The sequence below is a fragment of the Clarias gariepinus genome, chromosome 9 (assembly GCF_024256425.1).
Source record: "Clarias gariepinus isolate MV-2021 ecotype Netherlands chromosome 9, CGAR_prim_01v2, whole genome shotgun sequence".
NCBI classification, from domain to species: domain Eukaryota; kingdom Metazoa; phylum Chordata; class Actinopteri; order Siluriformes; family Clariidae; genus Clarias; species Clarias gariepinus.
The window spans coordinates 16,789,991-16,802,261 of NC_071108.1; the positions used below are offsets into that span (position 1 = coordinate 16,789,991).

At 35.3% G+C, this 12,271-nt stretch overlaps 1 protein-coding gene across 1 annotated transcript; it reads left to right on the forward strand.

Annotated features, from left to right (window-relative positions):
* Positions 1-10,245, forward strand: porcnl (porcupine O-acyltransferase like). The gene is made up of 13 exons (XM_053503107.1): positions 1-177; positions 2,641-2,782; positions 3,577-3,769; positions 3,921-3,964; positions 4,065-4,246; positions 4,376-4,506; positions 4,583-4,708; positions 5,911-6,011; positions 6,578-6,654; positions 7,235-7,298; positions 7,387-7,472; positions 9,694-9,795; positions 9,918-10,245. Exons 2-13 carry the CDS (start codon positions 2,647-2,649, stop codon positions 10,014-10,016), a joined length of 1,341 nt encoding a protein of 446 aa, XP_053359082.1. The 5' UTR covers positions 1-177; positions 2,641-2,646; the 3' UTR covers positions 10,017-10,245.
* Positions 10,246-12,271: the final 2,026 nt, after the last annotated feature.

A 12,271-nucleotide genomic window follows, 5' to 3' on the forward strand; every position in this document is an offset into this window, starting at 1 on the left:
CGCTTCACCTTTCCTGTTACCCTGTAAATCAGACAGATGTGTGCAGCTGTGGCCCCCGGCATGGAACACTATCGGGACTGGCTGGCTAGCGTGTTCTGAAGCTTGACGTACTCGCGGTATTGTCCTGACTTCACTTCCGGGTTGGACATCCTGGCTGGACTGCGCCGCTGAAGTGTGGTAAGAGACGCGGCTGAAATGGACACACACTGCTGCTCACTGTCTCTGTCCTCTCTAGTCTCTGTCTATGTCCTCTCTAGTCTCTGTGTTGTTATTTACACGTGTATTATCTGGGAAACAAAGCTGGCTGGAAGAGTTTACGGACAAAACAGAAGACACTTTTTTCCACCGTGTAGGAAAAAAAAAGAAAACATTGAGAAAGTAGGCGTGCGGGTTCATCCAAACTCAAGCAACTTTCTTTAAGTGGGAAATAAAGTGAGCTTAACGGACTGACGCCTGATCCACTTTCTTTTAGTTTGGCAGACACTTTTATCCAACGTGACGGATGGTTAAGGCAGAAATCAGTCCACAGTGCTGAGGAATTCCGGCCTAGCTCAGGGGTGCATCACCTTAAACAGTGCTGTGCTGAGATTTCAGCCTTACCTTTGCTTGATCCTTCAAGAGCACCCTGAATCCACAAGTGCCTTATCCATCAAGGATATACTGTACAGTACTGTGCAAAAGTCTTATGCACCATATTGTCTTTAGCACAATTTTTTTTCTGAATTGTTGTATACAAAACCATTCAATTTTCCAAACATGAAAATCATGTCTTAAAATTAATAAATAAATAACATTTACAGAAGTAAATGTATTTTCATAGCTGTAGGAAAGCAACGTGTTATTTGATGCACTAGTTTTCAGATGGAACAGAACAGGAAAAAGTAATATAGGAGCCTGGTTTTGCATTAAAATAGAATGGAGCAAGTGTGACAAAGTTACCAAAAGTACTCAAACAAACCTTAAACAAATAATTAAATTATAAATAAATATGCATTTATGTCATGCAACATATTACATGACTGACCAGTAATAGATTTTTTTTTCACCAAATATTGATTGTGTTTATCTTTACTGATCTTTATCAACATTTCTTTTATGTAAAAAAAAAAAAAAGGTTTTTTTTTTGGTATGATTCCAGGACTTGTGCTGCTAGTATTGTAAATAAAACAGCTGTTTGTTTTTACTGAGTGTGCTGGAGAATATGCCAGAGTTTGTTTGTTTGTTGTTTCCTTCTGAAAACTGGTCTGTCTTGTAATATGTTTCTTTCTTTACAGGCATACAAATATTCTTATGTAATATTTATTTATTCAGTTAGTTAGTTATAATGTAATTGTAAATATAAATATGTTTGGAAATGGTGAATGTGTTTGTACATAATACAGACATGATAGACATACACCAACATTTTGCACAGTACTGCACATAATAGTTCTGTAATTTCCTTTGAGATCAATAAAGTATCTATCTATCCATCTATCTATCTATCTATATATATATATATATATATATATATATATATATATATATATATGTGTGTGTGTGTATATATATTACATATACAGGATATTTAGTAGATTTAAAATGTCTGATAACTGTAGATGAATTACTATAAGATTCTACTTATATTCAGATAATGAAAAATTTGCCATTGTGTTCTCTTAATTTGAAAATAGTCATTTTTTTGCTTACAAAGAATCGTACTACTTTTTTCCTCATTTTAACATCAAAAGCAACACATTTATCACCTTCTTCATATTTATTGTACATGGATTACGTCTTGGGATATTTTGACCCAATTATTACAAAATGGTAAAATATCAGCTTGTACCCGTGACTAAAGCAAAGATAATAGATGAATTCAGTCTTTGTTGTTTTACTCCCTGCTGGTAGAAGCATCCACAAGCATGACAAGTGGTTTTGTGTGTTTTTATGGTTTTTCAAAAACAACGACAACAGATTTGTTCAGTTTTTTGGTCATTGCAAATGTTACAGTTTGTCTCAGCTGCCTAAAATCAATATGACCCATGAAAGTACATCTGTTGCTAAGTAGCAACAGAAGACAAGGATTAAAGGAAAAAAAGACAGTGGCTCTGTTGTTCGCATTTTTTGAACAGAATGAGCAGGGGGCATTTTGTAGGCATGGTTTGGATTCATTTGTCTGCTTGAACTGACCTGTTAGAAAGTGTTCTCTACCACTGTTAACAAACCACCTACTGACTGATGATCTGTTTGAAGTATGGTGTTTATTTCTCCGGCACAGTTCCAGAGCTTGTAGAATCTATGAACACATACATTGACGCTTTTACATTTACTTGTTTCAACCTTAACTTCGTATTAAGATGCTTTTAATATGGTATTCATCTGTAAAATTTGTGGCAGGTGTGAATTCGTATACAATGTGTAGGAAATATATGCAAAGAATGGCCTTTTGTAAAACATAATGCATGAAGAAAAGCAATCTGTCTGCTTACTTGTGTTACCATTTGCCTGGCCTGGCCTGGGATTCATATTTTTTTTTATAAGTTGAGGTGTTTTTGGTTGGTAAAAAAAATTTGACATACTGAACCGCTGAAGACCATTGAAAGCAGGCTGCAGTTCTTTTCTCAAAATTTTGTGTGTGTGAAACCAAATTCTCTGCAGGTTGCCATGGAGTCATTTGGTAGGCAGGAGTTCTTGTGGTTTCTTGCAGAGGGTTGTGTTGTTCCTACTGCATGGCAAGGCCTGGAACAGGTATGGCAGCTGCTGCTTGTCTGCTGTCTCTGCCGTATCGTCTGCAGACTAAGTGAGTTTTATTTGCATTTACATTTATTCTTACTGGAAACCCTTTTACCCAAAGTGATTTTCTGCTCATCTTTATACTCAATCACTAGATCAGAAAATGATTGTTGCACCACTGCCATATAAACATGACTGACTATTCTATCTTGCAGTAAAATATTTATTTTCTTTATTTTAAAATACTCATTTAAAGTATGCATAATATATCGTTCTTTTCCAAACGTTTTCAGTTACATCATATGTGAAAATACCAATGGCATTTAAATTATCAAGTACATTTATGTCACAGATTATTTACATTTAGTATTGCAGAGAATGATGACTAAACTTTGAAAGAGTTTATGCTAAGTGTGGGTCAAATAAAAATTTCAATAATACAACTCAGCTACTGCAATTTGTTATCTAACACAGGCACACACCAGCTCTATGGCAGTATTAGGTTAGTCCTAATTGATAATTTAGCCTTATTTGTCATTTACACTTATTTTGCATTGCTTTCTTTTGTGCCATTAATATAAAATAAAAGAGTTGCATAAATTTTTATTAATTTGCAACAACTCATGCCAGTTATAATGTTCGAAGCCGATCTGTCAAATCAGAGGAGCACTTGTAAGATCTTTTTTTTTTTCCTGGCCAGAATGTGCTTTCTTGCATAGCACATTTTTTGTATAAATGCTCCAATGAAAAAAAAAAATTCTCCAGCTTGAAAATGATGCCATTGTGTGGTGCAGATATGTTAAGAGGTGGATTATTGATTTGTATGGGTATACACAAGATTCTAATTGTATTTTTTTGCAGGTTTTCCAGTTTACATGAAGCACCTGAGTTCATTGGCAGGGGGTCTTTATGTGCTCTATGTGTTCTTTGATCTAAACATGATATGGGTGATCGCACTCAGTCTCGTCTGCTACCTCATCCTCTTCCTCTGCCGAGAGTCCAGCAACAGAGGAGTTTTTCTCTCCTTTGCTATCCTTATCTACATGCTCATGGGGTATGTGCTTAGTATCCACTACATGGATTCTCAATCCTGAAACTTTGTTGAAGCTTTATTGTTCATTTAGGATGGCACATGTCTCACAATGTCTTTACATCTTCTAATTTTAATATTGTTTAATTGAAATATCTTTCTTTCTCCCTTAAAGAGAGCTGCATATGATTGATGCAGAAACCTGGCATAAGATGAGAGGTTAGTAATACTTGCTTCTGTTTTAGAGTGCTTGGTAAAAGAAAAGAGTGATCTACGAAATACGTTTATTTCCATAATACTTTATGATATATGAATCCAGGCTCTCAGATGGTGGTGGCCATGAAGGCCATTTCTTTGGCTTTTGACCTCGACAGAGGGATAGTGTCCTCCTTTCCTACAATGCTGGACTTCCTTGGGTACATATGCTTTGTGGGATCAGTCATCTTTGGTCCATGGATTAGTTTCAGCAGCTACAGAGAGGCTGTGGATGGTCGTAAAATGGTAATCACGTCATCGGTTATTTACTCTTTATAACTGCATAAATGCCGTGTTAATGTTGGAATGTGTGGAAATTTTGGATCTTTGTATTAAAGTTTTTTTTTTTTTTCAAATCCTTTTTTTTTTTTATAGGATTTTGCCTGGTTCGCAAAAATCACTTTAAGCTTTATAAAGAGTCAGGTTTGCCTCATCATCTCCACCTGCATTGCTCCATATCTCTTCCCTTACTTCATTCCCATATACGTTGATGGACTACCTCATAGGTTAGTTTTTGTGTAGTTATGAAAGTACAAAGCACTGCAGAACAGCTGTTTAAATACATTTTGTTTTTGTCATTAGATGGCTTCATGCCTACGAGAATGCCGTGTCCTTTCATTTCAGTAACTACTTTGTTAGTTATCTGAGTGAAGCAACCATGGTTATGGCTGGGGCTGGATTTTCTGAGCATAAAGACAACCTTAAATGGTTAGTGAAAACAGTTTCTTTCTTACTTTTCACGCCGTTTGCAACACCATGTGAATCTCTGTGCACCTATAAATAAGCAATATCACACAAGAGGGAGTGGTGAGTATCTGAGCTTTATCACAGCCATGCTTTTATACAACAGTTCAACAAATGCCAATTATTGTTTATTATTTGTTTATTTAGGCAGTTATTTTGGCAGAAAATGGACAGATCTAAAATTGAGCTGGCAACCAAGTAGCTCCCAACATTAGGGGGTTGAGAAAGACGGGAGAGGGATTTGTGATTTAGCCTTGTGTTAGAAGCTAGTTAGTTTTGTAGCATGCATTAGCTTGCGTATGCAATGAACAGAACAGCACATAGAGTTCAGAAGTAATTTAAAATGACAATGACGATGTTATCAGATGTGTTTTCATGCTAAAAGTGTATAGGTTTTGTCAGACTTTGCTTTGTCAGATCTAACTGTTGTGTAATGGCAATTAAAGAAAAACTAATATCTGAAGTATTAGTTAAATATTTGCAATGCGTTTGCAATGACATTTAAGAGGAGCAAACAACCTTAGGAATCTCAAACATAGGGTTTAATAGACAGATTTTTGCAATTAGCTTCTAAAAATAAAAGATCAAGCACCACTTTTATCACTTTTCATTGTCATATGAGTAATTAAACATAGCTCTAGAGGAGACGGCAAACATTGGACTTCCTCATATTAATTTGAGCAGATTAAACCAATGGGAGGTAAAAAGGAGACGAGACTAAAGGGAAAAGCACTGCTGCATTGCATATCAGGTAGTTAGATGGCTTCAGCAGGTAGTCAGATGGCATTGTGGGTAATGTAGGAAATCATTAACTGAAGTAATAATAGACCATCATGTCAATAAAGCAAGTTCAAAACAAAACAGAAAAGCACATATTGATTATAAAATGAGCACTATCATAAACAGCAACTGTCCAGACAATACCCTATTTAAACATCTAAAAACCTTACAGCAGTGCATGCGACGATTCAATGGCTTAAATTTAATTGACTGCTTTGGTTAATCACAATTAATAATCACGAGCATGGTATTGATCACTATTACATTTTTGGCATATTGGTTGATTTAGTACTATGAAAATTGTATGAATGTACATATGATACAAAAAAAGCTGATTTTACTAGTAAACTAATCATGGGCTAATCATAATTTGTAATCATTTGTAGGGATATTTCAGTGGCAAAGCCTCTCAATGTTGAATTTCCCAGATCCATGGTGGAAGTGGTCACTTCTTGGAATCTGCCTATGTCTCGTTGGCTGAACAAATGTAAGTGCTGAAATAAGCTCATGATTGATGTTCTTTAAAAGATGCAAGATGTACAGTACTTTGCAAAAGTCTTAGTCACTATGTTTTTGTGTACAAACTGTTGTACCTGTTTCTTTTATGACTTGTATATTATATGTATGTATCTTACAGGAAAATATCTGTAGGCTAGAAAAGACTTCATAAGCAGCCATTTAAAAGTTTGGACACAAATTTGGATGAATTTTTTTACATTCTAGAACAAAACTTTTTTTTGTATTATTATTAATTATGAAACAATGCATGTGATGTGGTTTTGTATGCATGAAAAAAAAAAAGAATTCGGTGCAACAACGAACTACTGCTGGATTTGCAGGACATGTTCAGTAAAACTAAGCAACTTATTTCCTTATAAAACTGCAGAACTTGAGATTATATTTCAAACAAAGGGTTATTACTCCAGATATTGACTTTATTTCATTAACTACTGTTTACTGATTTTATGGTATTTTTTATGTAGAAACTCTTTGAACACATCCTTGCTGTACTGCAGTTTTTTTGCATGTGCCTAAGATTTGTAATTTTCACAGATGTCTTCAAGAGTGCACTGAAACTTGGTACTTTTCCTGCCATTTTGGTGACATACACTGCTAGTGCGTTACTACATGTGAGTATGGGATCAGTGCTTTTATTTTAACTAAAATACTGATTGTCAGAGGTGACTTTTTTTGTAATAATAGTCTAGATGATCAAAATGTTTAAGTTTTGCCATCCACTCTTGTTATTTGCAGGATTATTTTGGATATTTTTCTTAAGAAAAACATACAGTATGGGGCAAAATGTGGCTGTGGGCTGTAATGAGTGTAATATTACCATCAGCAATCAAGCAACAGTTGTGTTCATGACACACCCCTGTAGATTTTGAGTTGCTAATTGTATTTAGTTACATTCTATGGCAACAGAACTGAAGTCGGAGACCTAATAGTTGTGATCTAGATCACCTAGATGTAACTTATTACTTACAAATCTTCCATGTAGCTGTTTGGTTTCCATAAGAAACCAGCGATGATGACATTACATGAAAGAGATGATTGGTGAGGAGTCGTGACTCAATGTTCCAGTGTCTGATAGGCCTCACAGCTGTGCAGCTAGAGACCCCTAGTGGTGACTTCTCCCCCCCTTTTTTTTTATCACAAACACCACAATGACTAAAATTATTCATCATAACCCTCTTCTACTCTCTTCAGGGCCTCAGTTTCCATTTAGGAGCTGTGCTCCTGTCTCTGGGATTTATCACCTATGTAGAGCATGGTAAAAAAAGAAAAAAAAAATTATACAAATGTAATGCTTGAAATGCTGCATACACCAGCTTGACTGCTACTTTCTGTCCTCCTTGCAGTTCTTAGAAAGAGACTCGCAGCCATTTTCAGTGCCTGCATACTGTCGAAGCGCTGTCTAAATGACTGCCAGCACCAGAACAAAAAGGTAAAATGCTGTTTTGGTGATTGTGAGTGTTTCAGTGAAAGATAAGTGAAACATAATACATTTTCCTTTCCTGTTTTAAATCAAATCTCTTTGCATCTGCTGACTTGTGTCTCTTTTGATTTGCAAATGTAAGTATGGATTAAGAACTGAGTATGCCTGTATATGTGTATATATATATACGTATATATATATATATATATATATATATATATATATATATATATTTTTTTTTTTTTTTTTTTTTTTTTAATAAAGCTATCAAACTATACATTTGTTTGTTGCTTGGCTGGTGCCATAAATAAAGTCTTTTGTGACTTTATATATAGTGTCCTTAACCTTTAGTTGTAACTTTAACTAGCTTTTAGAATAAAGCTTAAATAAAGTTCAATTGTTTATCGTATGTAAGGGCAGGGTGGTGTAGTGGTTAGCACTGTCCTCTTGCACCTCCAGGGTACGGGTTTGATTCCTGGCCAGGCTTGATTCCTGTCTGTGTGCATGGAGTTTTCATGTTCTCTCCGTGCTTGGTTGGTTTCCTCCTCCCACAGACCTATGACATGCAGGTTAGGCTAATTGGTGTTCCCAAATTTAGTGTGTAAATGAGTGTGTATATGTGTGTGTGCCCTGCGATGGATTGGCACCCTGTTCAGTTCGTACTCTGCCTCGTGCCATAAGCCTCCTGGGATAGGCTCCAGGTCCCCCTGAATACAGGATAAAGCAGAAGATGAAGATGATGAGTGACTGAGTGTTTATCGTATATTATTTAAGTTTTAATCAAATCTTAATAGAAATAATTGAATAGGAATTTTATATATATTTTAAAGATACACCCCAGTGACAAGTAACAGTGCAGATTGAGGCCTTTATTTTTTTAATAGTGTACCATATAATCAGTTTGATATACTGTAGTGTGAATGTTGTTCTGTAGTTAGGAATTGTAACATCACGCAAAAAGAATGTGTTTCTAGATGTGCCTTATCTCTTTCAAGGTTTTATTAATGTTTGACATTTAGATTTCTTTCGCTGACATGTACTGTTTCAGTAATGATCCTGCAACTGCAATATTTACATCATACAGTAATGGACAAAAGTCTTGAGCCAACCCTCATTTTTAATTAAATTAAGTTAAAGAAATGGGAATAAATGTTTTACTGTGTCAGACTACAAAATGTCTAAAGATAGAATTTAAAGATTCGTTGTTTATGTAACGACCTCAGCAGCAACCTCATTTCCCCTCTTGTCTGTTCCAACCACTCAGCATTGATCACCACCAGAATACTAATCACCGGCCTGATCATCTGTCAACATCTGCACCTGGTTCTTACTGGTTAAGGCCTTAGGTTAGATGTTTTGTATGCTTGAATGATTCATGGGTCACTGAGTGACTTAATAAACAAAATCAAAAATCACACAAAAAATGCCCTTCAGAAAGCCTGGAGGACTGTTCCTCAAGACCACCTTATAAAATACAAGAAAGGTTGGCTCTTTGAAAGCAAGGTTTTGAACACAAAACACAAGGTTTTGAACATGTGAGATTTTTTTTTTCATGACTAGTGAATGGATGCATGATTTATTAATTTTAAGATGATTCAATTTAATGTTTTATTTTCTTTTTTTTTCCTACTATGATGTACTGTATTGTACATGTTTCTGTTCTTATTGCCATGACACTTTGTCACTATGCTCATGTCTTTGTCCTTTCTTATACTTGAGCATTATCTGTATGGTCTAGAGCGTGTCCTTTTGCCTTTAAACATCAGTATAAAAGCTGTCTGTGTCAAACTTTTGCTTATCCAATATGAACAATGTTTATTGTTGTGTGTGTTCATTAATATTTATCACTGTAGACCTGCTTTTAATCATGGGTGGAATAGAATTGCTTGACCTGTTTGATATGTTATTTTAAAAATAACAATTCATTATTTACTTATTGATTAAGTATCAATAAGTATTGGCATTGTTGACAGTTAAAATAAAAGTTTAGAATTTGTTAATATTTAGAAATGCAGAAGATAATTTCACTGCATTGTGTTTATTGCATTATTTGCAATGTCTTCTTTGAAAATGTGAAGAAAAAAATATTGTATTGTAGCACAAAAAGATTATTTTAATTATATTAACTTGTATGAATCCCTTAGTACATGTTTTTTCATAAGACAGTGATTGATGCCGTTTATTTTTTGACCTTATTTCAATTATCTTTGTGTCTTGTGCTTTTATCTAGAATTTATGGGTGTATGGAATTAATCTGTTCTTCAGTGCGTTGTCCATCTTTCATCTCACATATCTGGGCTCACTTTTTGATCTGGATGCTGAAGATGAAAAGGTTTCCTTTTTTTTGTATTGTTTTCTTTGTAAGGACTTAATATAATACAGCATTGTAAATTCAATTATAGTTTAAACACTTTGTATAGTAGGGCTGACATTTCTTCTTTTTTTGTCTTTCAGGGATACTTGGCTAGTCACACTATTCAGACATGGTCAGAACTAAACTGGGCCAGCCACTGGGTGATGCTAGGCTGCTGGGTCTTCTATTGGCTCATTTAAAGCAATGTATGAAAGCATGGAATGTTTTCATTACAAATGTCACAGTGAACTGAAACTTTTCTTTGTTTTACACTCCTGTGTTGCAGAGATGGCATGAAATTTGCCATGACTGCCAATTTGAAATTTACTGTATATTTTAGGCATGATGTTATTAAATGGTTTAGTTTTTGTATGCTACAGTATTTGATCCAGTTTTTTTATATTTTACAAATAAAACAGCTTAAAATGGTGTAAAGTTATTTATTATTTTCTAATAAAACATGATTGTTTGTCCGCGGTTTCCTTAATGTGCTTGGTTTTGCAGCTTTGGGTTATTAACGCTGTGTATTGAGTGACTCATAAAGCCTGCAAGCACATGCCAATTCTAGATGTGAACATCTATGTTCAAAAGATAATATTAATGCAGTGCATTGGTTAATACTGCTGTAAAGCATTATTTATATGCAAACAATGTGTATATGTTCAACAATTATACATGCACGCATATACAGTGTGTACGTACGTATGTATGTATGTGTGTGTGGATGTTTGTATGTGTGTGTATATATACATACATACGCACAGCTATAAGACGTACCTGTTTTTGCTACTGTTATAATGCCTGTGACACAGAATGACGTGAAGGTTGATTACGTTGAATGTTGATTCCTACCGTCACATTCGCAAAGGAATGCGCCTGTGACATATCTGTGACAGGACTACCCTTCCCCTTAAAAGTTTTGGATCACTTTCTAATTCCATGAAACATATTGCAGCATGGTCGTTCCTGATTTTTATTTCTTCCCACATTATATAGCAATGCTGAACCCATCCAAAATATGGAATAATCTCCTTTAAACAGTTAATGTTGAGATGCATTTGCTACTGGTGATTTGTAAAGCCTCTAACGCCTCTTATCCGTGATTTCTGAGGCTGGTAACACTAAATGAACTCCTCTGCAGCAGAGGTAAGTTTTGATCTAGGTTTCCTGGGAAGGTCTTTATCAGAGCCAGTTTTTTCATGGTGCTTAATGGGTTTTGCAAACGCACTTGACAATCCAGTTCTTGCCAGAACTATTCCAGAAAGGCTGACCCTTTCGTGTCTTAAAATAACAACTGAAGGTTGTTGTTACATAATTACATAATTACATAATTCCATATAATGTAGAAAATAAATTGCTAAACAAAAACAATGAAATTTGCAAGTTATCCCAAACTTTGGACTAACTACATGTACTGTACATGTGCAAACACAAATTTACTGCCCACCGTGGTTTCACATTTTCACCTACCGTTACATTTGGTGAGGAACACCTGTGACGTGTTCACAGGAAACGCACTAAGCCACACACTATCTACATATGTACAGTATATGTTAATAATACATGCACCATGCATGCAATAATATTTGCAATATGTTTTATTTTGCCCCAGCAAAAAAGGGCAGAAACAGAGAAAACTATGAGAGCACCCAGTCTTTCAAGCACATAAACAATGTAGGTTAAATTCTAAAAGTAAATGATATGGACAAAAGTATGAGGATATATGTCCATCACACCGATATGTGTGTCCCCCCCAAACTGTTAAACAAAGTTGGAAGTGCACAGTTGTAGAGAGCAACTTTTTATGCTATAGCATTATAATTTTCTTTACTGGAACTAAGGAGCCCAAACATATTGCAGCATGATAATGCCCCTGTGCACAAAACAAGGTCTATGAAGACCGTTTTGTCAAGAGAGGAGTGGATGAAGAACTCATGTGGCCTGCACAGAGCCCTGACCTTAACCTCACCAAATAGATTTGGGATATTGCATCTTTGTCAAAATAAACACTTGACATAAACAAAATATATGGCAAAAGAATAAAGAAGTTTTAAGCTTGAAATGGGTAATAAATATCCAATAATATTCAAATCTAATCTTACAAATCTTTTTTTGGCTGCACCTCTTAGGGGTTGACACAGTGGTCATTTGGTCTGCATGTTTACTTTGGCACAGACTTTTGTACTGGATTCGCCCTGTGACGCAAATCTCCCCGTGTTACCCATGCTATAGTGCACTGGCTTGTGCAACCTCAGTGAAGTGCCCTCCTCCATGTTGCTAGTCTTTTTAGTTTTTAGTTTTATTTATCTTTTTCCTTAGGCTTTTCTTCAGTAAAAAATAATTCTAAAAAAGATTCTCAAATTAAAACACTGATGGCAGCAGAGGGAATGGATAACCTCACATGGGCACCAAAACCGTATACAATTAATATACTACATTTGATCACACAACTATC